This window comes from Mus pahari, chromosome 19, assembly GCF_900095145.1.
Source record: "Mus pahari chromosome 19, PAHARI_EIJ_v1.1, whole genome shotgun sequence".
Taxonomy (NCBI): Eukaryota; Metazoa; Chordata; class Mammalia; order Rodentia; family Muridae; genus Mus; species Mus pahari.
Window position 1 is genome coordinate 56,286,364 of NC_034608.1, and position 15,890 is coordinate 56,302,253.

Sequence of the window (15,890 nt, forward strand, 5' to 3'; positions counted from 1 at the left end):
GGTATGGGATGTGGAACAGTCAGAGAGTGGACTGGGAGGGGAATAAAATAGGGAATGGGAAAAAAGAAAAAAATAGAGTAAACAATAATAATTATAAAACGATTTAATATAGAACTGATGTTCTAAAATAATCATTTAGATTTTTTTAAGAAGGCAGAAATTAGTTACTGCTAATTCTCCTGATCATTTGGAGTTTACCAAGCAAATTTTCCTATAAAAAAATTTAGAAGATATTAAAGATTTTAAAATCTTCTATTTTCTATAAAAACACATTTACAGCCCTTTAAAGTAATGAATTTTCCACATTACCAATCTATTGCTTGCTTTAATATCCTAAACAAAACAGCTGGGGTTTCTGAAAAAGTCCTAAGGAATAATATTAATTTTCTCTCCAGAATGCCTATACTACACATAATCAACATATAAATATCACACATAGTTTAAATATTTTCCTATCTGGCCTGACAATGCTGTATCTAAGACCCATAGATCATTGAGTAAAAACCCCAACGCCAGTCCTTAAAGCCTGTTTGGTGCTGTCCAGGAGCCTTCCAAATGTTATAGGCTATTGTCAGTGATTGTTCTGAAGAGGTGAAAGGTACGTCCCTGTTGCTGAAGATACCATTCACTTCAGACCTATTTCCAGCAGCCCCTAAGCTGTAACTGACATAAAAACCTCTTCCCTGAGGACTAGGTTTCATGATATCAGAAGTTGTCATGCAAACACTCAAAAAGGAAAGTGATCAACAGTCCTAACCAGTCATGATTTCTATAGACCACAACATGGGCCACAATGATATGATAATCAAAAATGTATGAGTGACAGTCACTTCTTGGTGGTGACCAAGAGCTCTCTCATCAGATGTAAGGCCTCCTGAACAAGAAGGAAACCATGCCTGGTATTGGAAATTAAGTCAATTACCTAGGGCCTATAAAGTCTTGGATCTTGAAGAAGAGCCTACAACTGTCACTTTACTAATAGCATAATCCAAAATTACTTTCTAAATATTTGCCCTTATACCCACTGTACTGGCTGGGTTTGTGTGTCAACTTGACACAAGCTGGAGTTTTCACAGAGAAAGGGGCCTCCCTTGAGAAAACGCCTTCCTCCATAAGATCCAGCTGTAAGGCATTTTCTCAATTAGTGATTAAGTGGGGAGGGCCCATTGTGGGTGATGCCATCCCTGGGCTTGTAGTCCTCGGTTCTAGAAGAAAGCAAACTGAGCAAGCCAGGGGAACCAAGCCAGTAAGTAACATCCCTCCATGGCCTCTGCATCAGCTCCTGCCTCCTGAACCTGCTTGAGTTCCAGTCCTGACTTCTTTTGGTGATGAACAGCAATGTGGAAGTGTAAGCTAAATAAATAAACCCTTTCCTCCCCAACTTTCTTCTTGGCCATGATGTTTTGTGCAGGAATAGAAACCCTGACTAAGACACCTGCCCATAAGTGTGGTTCTCACCTCTCATCAAGGAAATGCCTCTTTGCTACAGATAAGACCATTACAAAAGTACAGAAACAATTAAAATTCCATGCCTAGGGAATAAATACAATAGTTCCCCCTCCCAAGGAAGAGAACATTATTTGATTATCCAATACTGGATGGTCAGGCCTGAAAAGATATATATGCCTGTAACATTATACAGAATGACCAGGTTGTATTTATGCATATATATATATATATATATATATATATATATATATNTNTGTGTGTGTGTGTGTGTGTGTGTGTATGTGTGTGTGTAGTATATGCATTGTATAGCCTAGTTCCAACAGATATATCTACACCACAACTCTTGTACCTAAGGCTTAAGGCCATTGCAGGAGAGGAAAGATTGTATGAGTCAGAGGAAGAGGGAGATTGCTGTGAAATTTGTCTCCCGGGGATGTGCTTTCAAAGACATACCCATAAAGTATCATCAACATGACTGACTCAATACGATCTGAAAAATGACAGCAGTACACATGCTAAGTTAAATGAGAGAAGGCTCATGAATCCATCACCCTACACCAAGAACTACAGGCTACTACAGAATGGCGAGAGAGAAACAGTCTTACAAGGAAAGAGTAAGCTAAATGGTTGGCTATCCGATACCAAATGGTCAGGCCTGAAAGCATTCATACAAGTCACATTATACAGACTGAACAAATTGCATTCATGCCTTTAAGGATATATACACATATATGAATGTAATAACCATGAATGAAAAAGAAGCAACAAGTTTGGAAAAGAGCAAGGTGGACTACATAGGAGGTTTTGGAAGAGAGGAGGATATGGTGTGTTTATATTATGTTCTCAAAAATATATTTTTAAAATGGGGTAGGAGTTACACTTTCAACATAAGATAATAACTATGAATCCATAAAAGTCTACCAATTCCTCTTGTTCCCAAATCTTCTAATGCAGTCCTCACCCTGTGTCTTTTTCTATTGAAAAAAAATATTTATCTTTCCAAATGACTTCACACAGAGAGCATCCTTCCTTAAAAATCAACTCAATCAACCCGTTTTACTCCTCCATTAATTTTTTTCATTTATTTATTTTTTTAATCCGTGCACATATGTCTGGGTACCAAGTTCATGCCTGGTTCCCACAGACAGCTGAAAAGAGTTTTATGTCCTCTACTATGGTTAGAGATGGTTGTGGGATGACATGGGGTGATAGATAGTAAACATGGGTCCTTAGAAAATCAGACAGTGAGCTTACCCGTTGAGCTATCTCCTCACCCTTAAATTATTCTTACTGATTTTTAAAAAGTGTGTGTGTGTGTGCATGTGTGTGTGTGTGTGTGGGCACATGTGTATAAGTGACACAGTTCAGTCCAAGATCAGCTTGTACTATAATGTAAAACCCTGTCTTATAAGAGCAAACAAAAATTAAAACTATATTTACAAGAAAGAATCCTCAAATTCACAAACTGATAGATTTGAAGGTCAGATATCTATGCTGTGTAGAAATCAGAGAACTCTCAGGACTCAGTTCTCCCCTCTCATTGTGGGTTCCTGTGATCAAATGCAGGTTATTGGGCATGGCTAGAAAGAGCTTTTACCCAATGAGCCATCTCACAAATCTTTATTGATTTTTCACAAACATGTAATTCATTTTATGGCACCATGTATGCATGAGAAAGTGAGGCTTGTGGATGGATGGTGATAGAGTTGAAACTATGGTCTGGTGGGACTATTATGCAACTCAAATCTGGCTACGAGATTGAAGGAGCAGGTGACATTTGTGAGTGATGGATTTTTCCAGCTGCCATTGTAGGACCCCCTCTCTGGGACCCCCCTCAGGTCATGGGAGTCAGGCTATCCCAAGGAAACATGAGAAACCTTCTTGTTGCAAAAGCATGAGGCAGTTTAATGGTGGAGCTTCGGGCCAATGCGTAACTCATGCAGGAGGTATAGGCATCGACCATGAGGCTCGAAAGCTAGGGGGTTTATGGGGTATGGGTGAGGGGGGTTGGGGAGAATTGGTGCGGTTACACGTGATTGGCTCGTTTGAACATCAGCAAGGTGGTTACAAGTCAGCAGAATAGTACGTGTGGGCTTGGGAATTTCGGGGGCCGGGGCTTATCAGAAAGGACAATACATCTGAGTGATGTTCAACTTTAGGCACTTTAAACTATGTCTTAATGAGGGGGGTGGGGTGGGGGGAGGCGCTGTCCTGCCAGATGGCTGTCAAGCCAGCCAAGGCCAAGTTCCTGCACTCCTCAGATGTCTGTTGAGTCGACCAGAATAGCTAAGGCCAGTTGACTTTAGTTTCAAGGCAACCTGGGCTTGCTTTTTTTCAGGCAGTTTTTAACCTTAAGTTTTTACATTAAAAGAACCCTTTTATGTCTCACATTATTTGAACCTTGAATTTACACAATTTTCTTTTAAAGTTACATGAATCCCAGGCATTAAATTTCATTTCCCTTCACCATGCTTTTGCCAAATAATTCCCCTAATATTTTCCATGCAACCCTATGCTTTTTATGTGACAATTAGGCCCTTGCATAAACCCTTTAAGGAAACACAGAAATTAAAGCAGTTGCTAACATACCCAACAATGCCATACATGAATTACAAAACAAAGATAATTACACCCAAATGACTAATCAGAATTGCATAGAAACTCACATTGTTATCAAATATTAAAAATTTGCCTTGCACAGCTATAATTCTGAGTAAAGAATTGGGCCAAGTTGGATTTATTGAAAAGTAAAACAGTTTCTCTCTGCCTTTCCCTTTATTGTTCTAGACAGCAATAATAAAAATAATGAAGCTAATTTAAATATCATGAGACTGTAGGGCTTATGTACATTTTCACAACATACTGTATTTTTCCTTGAATGATATCTTTGAGGTTATAATACAATTACATAATTTTACTTTAGTCTTCCTTCTCCCAACCACATCTATATAACCCTTTTGATCTTCAAATTCACGATCTCTCCTTTTTTTCTAGTTGGCTACTGTTAGAAATTTTATCACAAATATGTATGAGGGAGAGTCAAGATACAGATATCTTATCTGGAAGATGAAAACCTGTTAAGCACTAGAATGGAAGCATAATTGGTTTCTCTGCTTATCGTGGGTCTGGCTGAGCTTCCATTCCATAGCTCTAGTGGCCGCTGCCCAGCATTTCAACTAAAACAAGCTCTGTTTCAAGTTGTGCTATGCCCACACACTTTCCGAAGCCAGCAGAAACTCAGCTTTTCTTGCAGTGGCAGCACCATTACATAGCTCTTCTCTTCCTACACAGTTGCTGTGATTTCCAGTTGTCTTTGGACATTCAAATGCTTCTGGACTGTAGTTTCTGTCCCTGTACTAAGCTCTGTCATAGTGCCTTTAGTGCTCTGTCTTGTGCACTGCTTATAAACTTCTTGGTGTTAACCACATTCTTCTCCTTGAGATCCCAAGTACTTCAAAGACAAGTCCAAATTGTTTTCTAGTTTCTGTCGCCTACTTCTCTTTAGCTTCCCACAGTTTGACTGGAACTTTGCTATGTCATGATTTCCAGGGGGTGTGCTTTGAGAAAAGCTCCTGGCTAAGTATTCTATGGATCCAGCCAATAGTCTTGTGGTAGCAATTACATCAAAACACTGGATTTTTATCTGCATAGAAAGTAAGGAAACAACAAAGACAGAATAGAAAGCAAGTACAGAGAAAGAACCTAAGGCATGGGTGCTCTAGAAAGCCCAAGAAGGGAGGTTGGGGCTATTTCTACTACACACACCATCCTCTGCCTCTCCTATCCTCACTCCCATCTCAGTACTCTGTGGTAGGAGGGCTCATGATAGTTCCACTTAGGATCCACCATTGGGAAAATTTTCCTTTCTGTCTGTTAGTTTCTGCACTCCTGTGACAATGTACAGCAAGCTCTCCCCACTGTCCTTGCCAAGGATCTGCAGGAAGGCTTGGAAATATCTTCCTTGTACTTTTTTATCTTCCTCAGTTTGGGGAACACTTCCTTCACTGGATTATATTAATCTGAGTCCCACATCATTTCCCCTCCATGAAGGTCTGGTGAACTTAAAAGTTCCAGCTACACAATTAATTTCCTAATTTAATTTATGGAACACTATCTTACTTTTACCCTTAGTGAAGAAGTAATACATGGTAGTCTAATGTTATGTTAAGATACATGAGGGTTAGAATTCAAACAGGAGGGGGCATGGGGAGAACCCAAGAGGACTTGAGAAAGGGAAAATTGTGTTAGAATATATTTCATGAATGTAATACATTTTCAATTAAAACAGATTAAAATGAAAAGAGTAGTTTTAAAAACAAAAGTAACTTGAAAAGAAAATTCTTTATTACCATTTTATGGACATCAAATGAGGGAGGGAAAGGAATAATTTGAAGATCTTGCAAACAAGTAGCTTTTTCCCTGTCCATGATTCATGTCCATCTTGGCCACTTAGAGACTCAGCCTGAGTTAATCAGGTCACATAGAATAGTTCTATTTTCCATGATATAAGGATAAGCATTATAGGTTGACCGTCTTGCACATAGAACTTGCAGCCAGTCCCAATACATGTCAAATGCCCTCATCTGAACATTTTGAGAAAACAAAACAAAACAAAACAGAATCACATGTGGCATAAAATAATCTCTAGGTTTCATGCATACATGGCACCTAAATGAATTTTATATGAAGAAGAAATGAGGAAGACACCCAACTGTTGACACATGCATGCACACCCACAAAAACATACATTCTTCACACTCCACATTGGGTGAATTCTTAGGGCTTGTTGGCCAGATAGTCTACTTGATTCAGTAATGTCCAGGTTCATTAAAAGATCTTGTCTCAAAAACTAAGGTGCATAGTGACTGCAGAAGTCACTATCACCCTTTGGCTTCCTCACATGTACACACATGCACATACACAAAGATGCTCACAAAACATACATGTACATGTATACACACATGTGTATACACATTCATGTACACAAATACACACATGCACACATACACACATGTGTATACATATACTCACACATACATATAAATGTTCACATGCACATCCATGTACATACACACATAAGCAAACACATACATTCACAATTACACAAATGCACACATGTGCATACACATTATACATACACATACATACAAACACACACAAAATGGAATTTAAGCAGTAAGGTAGAAATAATCACCTAATATCACTAATGGCACACAGGGACTTCTTCAGTTGATTTATTGCCTCATATCCATGTCTACCATAAGCCACTTCAATGTAACTGACTTACCCAAAATGTTTAACATGTAATGGTGATGATTAGCAAATAGGTTATTTCTTGAAATTTCCTCCATATTCTCTCATTCACTTTCCCTCCTTCTTTTCACTCCTTCATTCTTCTTTTTCTTCTTAACCTTCCCAAACTACCACCTCCATCTAATCACTCTAGCACCCAACTGGGATGTATGGCATGCCAGGTGTCAGAGAAATACTTGAAATTCCTAGTCACTACTTATCCAGCGTAATAGAGATGTTCTCTCTTCATTCTAGCATTATATTTTCACAGTGAGAACGGTTATTTTGCTATTTAAGGAAACAAACACAACAACATCATTAATTTTAACCATCTTTTTTCAAAAATGAAGCATCAAAGACTTTTTTGTGATTAACAGAAGAAATATTTTCCAGGAGGTTTGATTGAAGTTGTATGGCACTGGAGAGATTCCTCATAGATGGTTAACACTATATTTCAGTCTCTTTATTACCTAAAATTATTCCACTATGTATTTCTCCTATATTCTTGTTTGATTCAGGGAACATCATTGAACTTTAAGAGTCACATTTGCTTCTACAGTTTTGAAACTGAATACAATAATGCACCTTGTATTTTTGGTATCTGACATTTTTGTAGAAAAAAGAAATCACATAGCAATACAATAGTTTTATGCTTTATAATACTCATTCGAATTCTGAGAATATATGATTCAATCTCCACATAGTATTGCCCTCATAAAGCATAGTTTAGCAGTGAAGTCTTAAATGTCACCCTACTTTAAAAGGTAAGCTGAAGAGAACCCAGCCCAGCACATGCACACACTTCTGCAAGTCTCTATCTATTGTATTTAAGTTTCAAAATCCAGAAAACTCTTCCTGTGTTCCTAGTATGAGAGAACTTCTATCTTCTCTACTCTCTTCTCATTTGTAGAAATTTCAAATTTAAAAGTATTCTCTTCACGCATCATTATTTTTAAATTTCCACTTGAAAGCTCAGAGAGTGTCTTCCTTACTTTTCTCATTCTTGTCCAAGACAATTGAAAAGTTCAACTTAAGGAATGGTGGGTTTCTTCTGGCACATGATTTGGGTTATAGTTCATCACTGCAGGGGAGGCAAGATGGCAGGAGCATGAGCCCATAGGTAACATAGGGAAGCAAAGAAATGCACATTGGTTGTCTACCTTCTTTTCCAGTTTCATTTGGTGCTGAAAGTTCAAACAGTAAGGTGGAGTCACCAAATTTAGGTCTTGCCTTCTCAGTTAAGTCTCTTTGGAAATGTTCTCAAGTAGATGGCTAGAAGTGCATATCCTAGATTTTCTAAATCCCAATAACTTTACTAGTCATGTTAACCATCACATATCCAGTCTTGTCAAGTTAACACCCAAACACATCATTAAAATCTCTAATGTTCCACCCCTGGTCCCTAAAGTCTCACATTAATCTCATAATGTAAAATACATTTAGTGTGTCTTCAGAGATTCCCTAAAGTCATAAGAATTTCAAAATTGTTCAAAATAGTAGTTCAGAATCCCTTCTGAGAATCAGACAATCTCTTAACTGTGAATGTCTATTTTTTTTAAAACCTACATGTTACATACTTTCAATACATAGTCCTACAGAATAAACATTCCCAGTCCAAAAGGGACAAACCGAAGCATAGCAAGGAAAGAAAAAAATTAGAGAAATACTGAAAACGTATAATCTGGTGTTGGGCACATGGGTTCCTGAAGGAATCCTTTGAGCTCTTACAATACTGAGACACCTAGAAAATCTATTTGTGCTATCTCAGAACACTTCAACTTCCTCTTGAACAAGTTCCACTCTCTATGTGAAACTAGTCTCAGGGGATATTTCTCAGTTCCTGCAACCCTACTTCAACTTAGGTTTCACCTTTATAGCTTCATACAGTGTCCTCTAGGGAATTCTTTATAGGGAAACCGACTCTGAAACACATTTCCTGACCTCAGTATCTTTCTGGCATCTATTATAAATCTTTGTGAATCCATCCCTCTTTTATTTTATACCATGTGGATTAGGTTTATAAGTTCTGCTACTATCCTGAAATATAGTCTGGTATTTTTCTAGCACAGCTATAAAGGTGTCTGGGCAATTGTTTTCTAGCAGGGAACCCTTGAACAGATTTTCAGTTTAACTTTTGTCCTTTCAGATAAATTTGCATTTTGTATACATTGGAGCCTTTCAATGGTTTTGCCACCGAGACCCTTCTGCAAAGGGCGAGTTTTCTCATTAATTTTTCTAATCTCTCTAACAATCACAACTTTGTCCTCTTTGTCAACAACTTTAAACCAGCTTTGCTTATTTCTTTCTAGAACAGCAGAGTTGATATATCCTCCGCCTTTCTCACTGCTCTTTGCCACTGCAGATATGAGTAAGAACAGAGACTTGTAACAGTGCCACAGCCCGATTCTATTATATCTTGAAGTTTTAACATTAAAGAAGTTTGTCTCAAGGTCTTACTGCAAGTCTCAGAATACAAATAGCATGAAGTCAGAATGACGTGACAGAGTGCCAGCATGTGACGTGAATACCTTTTTTCAGTTCTTGATACAATTCTTATTTCACCCTGAAGCCTCTGGAAACTGACCTTTAGTGTTTTCATTTTATTTATTTACCCATTTATCTCTTTACTTGCCAATCTAAAAATCCAAATTTCTATCAGAATATCCTATTAAGCTCTGCTGATGCCATTCTAGATCGCCTACAATCTATGGCTCAGATTTTTTTTCTCTATTCTTCCAGCAAATTAATTCAACAATTTAACAAATTGTCCTCAAGTTTATGATAGTCACAACCCCACTTGTGGTAAAACAAAACAAAATAAAACAAAACTTTTTTTTTTCTGTTAGCTTTTACCGTCAATGCCCTAAATGAAACTTGAGAAGGCAGGGCTTATTTTGATTCATGGATTCGAGTGGTCCATCCTGGTGACAGAAGCATGATGGAGATAATGGCAGTGTGTTCACAGTCAGGAAGCAGAGAGGGATGAATTATGGTGCCCCACTCTCTTTCTCCTTTTTATTTCTGTCTGCATCCTGTGCCCATAGAATGATGCTTCCAATGATTCTACCTCTGATAAACCTCGCTGGAAATGTCCTCCTATAAATAAACATATTTTTGTCTTCCTAGGCATTTGTAAATTCTGTCAATTTGACAATCAACATTAACTTTTGCAAGAAATTTGAATCCCTTACCTATAGACATAAAGTTTGATGTGTTTAAGACTTATTCCCACTCATTTCTAATATTCCCTTTCTTTTACCAATATTGTGAATCCATTTAATATTCATTAAAATGATTTTAGTGGAGCAGAACAACAAAAAATGGTTTTGTAATAGCAATTTCATAAATGCCATTGAAAATGTGATACATTATGAAGTACAAGTGACTCCAGCATCTTCTGAATGTGAACAGCTTAATACTCCCCACTGGCTGATTTTACAGTTCTCAATAGATGATTCTCTCCCAAAACACATCACTTCATTCAGCCATATTGGACCAGTACCTGCAATAATCAGATATATCTACATTAGTAAGTATTGTCAAGTGCCTGTGATTGAATGAGGCAAAGCAATTATGCCACTAATTAATCAAATACAAAATATTGGATACTCCTGAGATAAAAGTACTGAGAATATAAAATTGGCCTTCCTGCCTCAGAAAATGTCACACCCTGCCAGCTTATAAACTACTATACTTCAAAATAATATAAAATTATAACAGCCCCTGTACCGTTCTGTCAGAGCCCACATTACAGGATAATTGTTTCCCTAAGGATGCACTGGATTTCCTTAGCAATCTGAAAGTAAGGAGGCATTGATAACAGTGGATTTATATAACAGTATGATGATTGAAGTGTTTCTGGATGTTCAAATTTTGATGAACACTTGGAGCTAAAAGTGCTGGCAGGAAAAAAAACTATACTGTATAGCAGCAACTACACTTCTTCCTTAGATTTTAGCTACTACTGTATTTCACTGATCATTGCCTAGTTTACTGAATATACTATCTTTCTAAATGAAACTACCATTATTGATTTAGCAAACCACTTGTAAAACTATCCTATAAGGAAACACTGGATTGAAAATAGTGTTGCTTTTAAGCACAAATCTGTAGGAAAATGGTTAGTCTAAAACCCGTTTATGTCCTCTGAGGTCATTCACAGTTTCATTATAATGAAAAGGATTTACTTACTGATAGGCTACCTATAAAATATTTAGTATAATAAATTGTTAGACTAAAGTATTAACTAAAGACTATATTTAATCAATAAGAAAACAGTTGTTTTAGAAGGAAGTTGAATTATAAAAAAAGATATATTTAAAAATAAGTGCTCAGAAGCATGTTTCTGATGTTCTCTGACAAATTATCTACAGTGCCTCATTATGAATATTCTCCTCTCTTTTATCAAAACTTGATAAAAACTTTTATCAAGCTTTTTAAACAGAAACTTTAGGAAACTTGTAAACTTGTGCTTATATCAGGATTGGTTGGCTGTATCAGATTGCAAATCTCCAAATGAGTTTTCAAGAACAATCTATAGACGGTGAACCACTAACATCATTGCATGGGAACATGCATGTCCATAAACAAGCAGCTGCTGGTAATGTTATGATGAATAGTGTGGATAACACGAGCCTTAAAACATGGATAAAACTTCTCCATTATAAACAAAAACATTTATTCCATGTGACAATGGTAGCATGGAAATCCTTGATATTTTACAATCATCTCTGAGCATCTCAAATATAATCAATGTTAATGGCTGAAGGAGATGCCCTTGACAGATTACATTGAAAGTTGGGCTGCATTTTAAAAAATCTTTAGTTATACATTATGAGCTACCAAATTACACACATCATCAAATCTATATTTTAGGGTTATGTGTCACAGTGGATTTTAACGAAGAAAAAAAAATCTACAAAGGAGAAAGAGACTTCATTATTATGGAAATTTTCTTTGAGGATTCATTTTTCCTTTGTTCCTAGAACAGAACAAGATTCCCCCCAGTATATCACATAAATTGCTGTGTTAATTTAAGATTTAAGTGATGAGATAATTATAAATAGTATATATTTTATGTAACAGTAATTAGATTTCCTTTATGCTTTGATTTATTTGTTTTCTTATTTTGGTTAATTTGGTGGTCAGAGGGATTGAATCCAGGGCCTTGGGCATGCTAAAGACAAGTGACCTGCTCCTGAGATACACACTCAGTTTACAATGCTTCTATTAAAAAGGAGCAAACAATTTTGAGTATTCTCAGATATAAATGTAGCACTAATTAGCTGGATAATTCAAAGATCTAGGGAGTGTCTACATAGCATTGCATTTTTGTGACTTGAATATTAAGACATGAAGAAATAATATATGGAAATACAATATCAAATCAGAAAAGTTGGCAAATACTTGTTAGTTCTCAAATTGATTATCAGCTGGGGCACCATCCTTTTTGTATTTGTAGGTATTTGTTTCTGTGTGTATTATCTTTATAGTTCATAAATCTTACAGAAAGTTCTAGAAAACCCCCAAGGAATACTCAAGGAATGCAGGCAAATAATAAGACTATATGGTCATTCCCATGCTATCATAAAAAGAAGACAAAGCAGAGGAAAATATATCAATCATATTCATAAGATGTAAATGTAAATAGAGTTGAAACTCTGGAGAAACTGTGATTTTGTTATTCTCCTGGAGACAGGAGAATTGGAGAAGTTCATGGTCCCTGTCCCAAGGCTCCCTTTGATAGGCTTGCTCTGAATTGTTCTATATTGGTTCAGATCTTAGCAGTATAGTTTTTGTCATTGAGTGAAAGAAAATTGAGAGTGAGAAGAATCTCAATGGTTGTTATCTACTCCACGAGAAAATATATTACATATTCAATGTGCCAATATGTGAGCACACATGATTTTAGAAACTGTGACCAAGCCATTCATGGGTGTTAGTACACTGAGGCTCGAGGGTGATAATGAAAATGCAGGCTTACTCTTCAAGGACTGTTCATGTGACACAGGACAAATTCATGGTTCATTCAATTTGGTGCCTCACTGAATCTCTCATTGATATTCAAATAGTTAAATTTCATTTTTGTTCAATTCTTCTACTGACAGAGTGGAATATCATGCAGAAATAAGAACTGAACCCAAAGCCACACAGAATCCCTATGTTAATCCCTAGAGCCAATCAATATTACAGCATCCCTCTGCATTCTTAGATTTAATCATACCATGAACCTGTTCTGAGTGCAAAGAAACCAAATCCATACTCTTTTAGAATGGCAACTACTTGGGGGTTTCTGTTCTAGGTAGGTAAAACACTTGATGTCACCAATGTAGTAGCAGAAAACTCTGCTATTCATAAATCTGTTGTTTATATGTGCACCCACAATTTCTGATTATTATTCTAGACCTTATACTTAGGACAGATATAGGTGATAAAATATAAGATACCTTCAACGACTATTGCCTTTACTAATTGAAAAGAATTCAGTAACCATGGGAACGTTTGGAGTGCTTGAAGATGCAATCCTAGCTATTCTCCCATATAATTCTGTTTACTCTCTACGCCACTAGTTCACAACCTGTGGGTCTCAGATCCCTTGGGGGCTGTCAATGTCCCCTTCACAGGGATTGCCTAAGACCATCTGAAGGGTACTTATACTATGATTCCCGTCAGTAGCAAAATTACAGTTATGACGTAGCAGTAAAAATAATTTTATGGTTGGGATTCACCACAACGTGAGGAACTGTATTAAAGGATCTCAGTATTAAAAATGTTGAGAAATGCCGCTCTAACCTTTAAAATAAAGGCAATCCCTCCATTTCAGAGCTAAAACCAAACTGAGATTCACAGAACAAACTGCTACCTCACAAGAGCAGCAAAAAGCCAAGTGAGAACATAAAGACACCAAAACCCAGTAATATTTACTCACTGCACAGAAGCTAAATAGAGGTAGGCAAGTCATGTGTACATATTTGTTTTACTTTTTTTACGATAATATATTCAAAACTATTGAGCCTAAAGGGAAATTTTATCTAATATGTATCTTACAGCTTATTCCAAATTGTTTTTTGCCTTTAAAAATTAATGTAACGGTAGCATAGAATTCATAACATTTGATCTTCATGAAAACCTAAAAGATTTTTAAAATGTATATTTGGTTTTGTTTCTTTAGATACTAAGGTTTTTACAGGAATTCTGCTGTTGTAGTCACTGTAGGGTTTGTCTCTGATGCACTTTTTTTCCTCATTGGGAATGTATATAAATTTTGTAGAATTTAGTAGATATGTGCTCTTACTCAACTGACCTAGCTACAGTTGCCTATCTATATATCTGTTGCCTACCTACCTATTTGCCTACATATTATTTTTTGCCACACCTGTTTATCCATAGATATATACAATTGCTTCCCTTGGAGTTGATAGCTATTGAGAAAACAGAAGTGGTTACTGGGGAAGTGTTTTACCAAAAGGGCTGTAGCTCCAGCCCATACATTTACAAATCTTTAAATTGAGTTACATTTCATTCATCTGTAGGATCATTTTTATAACCCTTCATTAAAGGACAGATCAAAGATTCAGAGTTAAATTTTGGTTCCCATCTCTCTGTTTTTGCATTTTTCTTTTGAAAGTTTCCCTGGAAATTTAAATATGGAGAGTTAGATAGCATTTAATATCAAAGCAAATAATAGACAGCTAAGGATGAGCAAGAGCTAGTACTATGAGGAGAATTTTATTGTTGCTGTTCTACAGTTTGGAGCCCCACAATCCTAACTTAGGGGAAGTTAAATAGCTGCTTTGGTTTCAGAGCTCCTTTCTTGAGCAGATTCCAGGAGATAACACCGTAGTCTGATCAAGCCCATCCTTGTTTGCTACAGAGTGGACACTGAAGCCAGGGTGTGAAGCCTGAATAAGGAGCAGGTTTCCCTCCTCCAGTGACAAACACCAGATGACTCTCTGCACTGCCTCAAACTCACTGGTTTTGTCTTCTCAGGAAAAGAAAGGCTATTCCACTTTTCGCAAATAGCACGTGCCAATAAAAGAACCTATTTAAAGAAGCCTGCTTTAAGCTTTATTCCAATAAATCATTTTGCTTGCAGCTGCAAAACTAATTGTTCTTAAAGCTAACAAGGATTATCTCTGGTAAGCCAGGTTTGCTATTTTGAAACCAGGAAAAAAAGAAAAGAAACGAGAAGAAAAGATATGGGGATTGGGGAAAAAAACCGTGGCCAGAACACTACATTCTGTCTGAAATGGGGATTATATAAAGTGGATGAGTTTCAACTTTTTTCTTTTTTTAAAATTTTGATAGTTGTTGACAATGTAAAATTAACTGGATTCTTCTTATTTTTTCCATGCAAATAATAAATAATTAAAACTGGTATGTGCGCCTGTCTTTTGGTTCCTACCATACATTCCTATCTCTAGGTTTCTTTTTCTGCCTCTATTAAGCTTTCAGTGTGGCCTTTTCCCCAATCCCTTGGGTAGAACTATAAATTAAATGTGTAGAGGTGTTCTAACTGTGCAATACAGCAGAGTCCAAATATCTCACAAAAAAATAGTTGTTCACTGTGTCTAACCCAAAAGCAGCTCGCAGAACAAGCCTCATCTAATATTCCTTGATACGTAGGCCACGGAGACACTTACATTTTAAAATGTGTTCTCTTCCGAACTAATCACCTCGGTTCTACGTGTCTCTCCATCCCAGCTCATCTTGCTTCACTATTTCAATTTTTCCTAATCATTCTTCAGTGGGTTTGTAGTGTGGCCTGGAGAACCGAACAAAGACTTGGGCTGACAGTAAGCCGTGTGAGCTGAGATTTATTTTCACACGTTCTTAACAACAAAAGGTCACATTTCCTTTTGTGACTCAGGGGGGGACCACTGATGTCACTTTGTGATGTCATTCTGCCTCGACTTTCCAGCAAAAGCACTTTCTAATTATCGACTGTGTACTGCTTGTGTGTGCGCATCCCTCTGGATTGGCACTGTCCGTTTTGATATGTTGTAGAGAAAACTGCCACTCCCTGTTCTCAGAGGTCTGTTGTTTTAACTCTTCTCTGACAAAAAGAAAGAAAGAAAGAAAGAAAGAAAGAAAGAAAGAAAGAAAGAAGGAAGGAAGGAAGGAAGGAAGGAAGGAAGGAAGGAAGGAAG

General features: G+C 36.9%; 1 protein-coding gene across 1 annotated transcript in view; it reads right to left on the reverse strand.

Annotated features, from left to right (window-relative positions):
* Positions 1 to 6,606: 6,606 nt before the first annotated feature.
* Msr1 (macrophage scavenger receptor 1) overlaps positions 6,607 to 15,890 on the reverse strand; it is a 65,155-nt gene continuing 55,871 nt past the window's right edge. Inside the window, exon 10 of the mRNA XM_021219456.2 lies at positions 6,607 to 10,243. Within this exon, the coding sequence (XP_021075115.2) occupies positions 10,110 to 10,243 (134 nt within the window). The 3' untranslated portion in view covers positions 6,607 to 10,109. The remainder of the gene's footprint in view (positions 10,244 to 15,890) is intronic.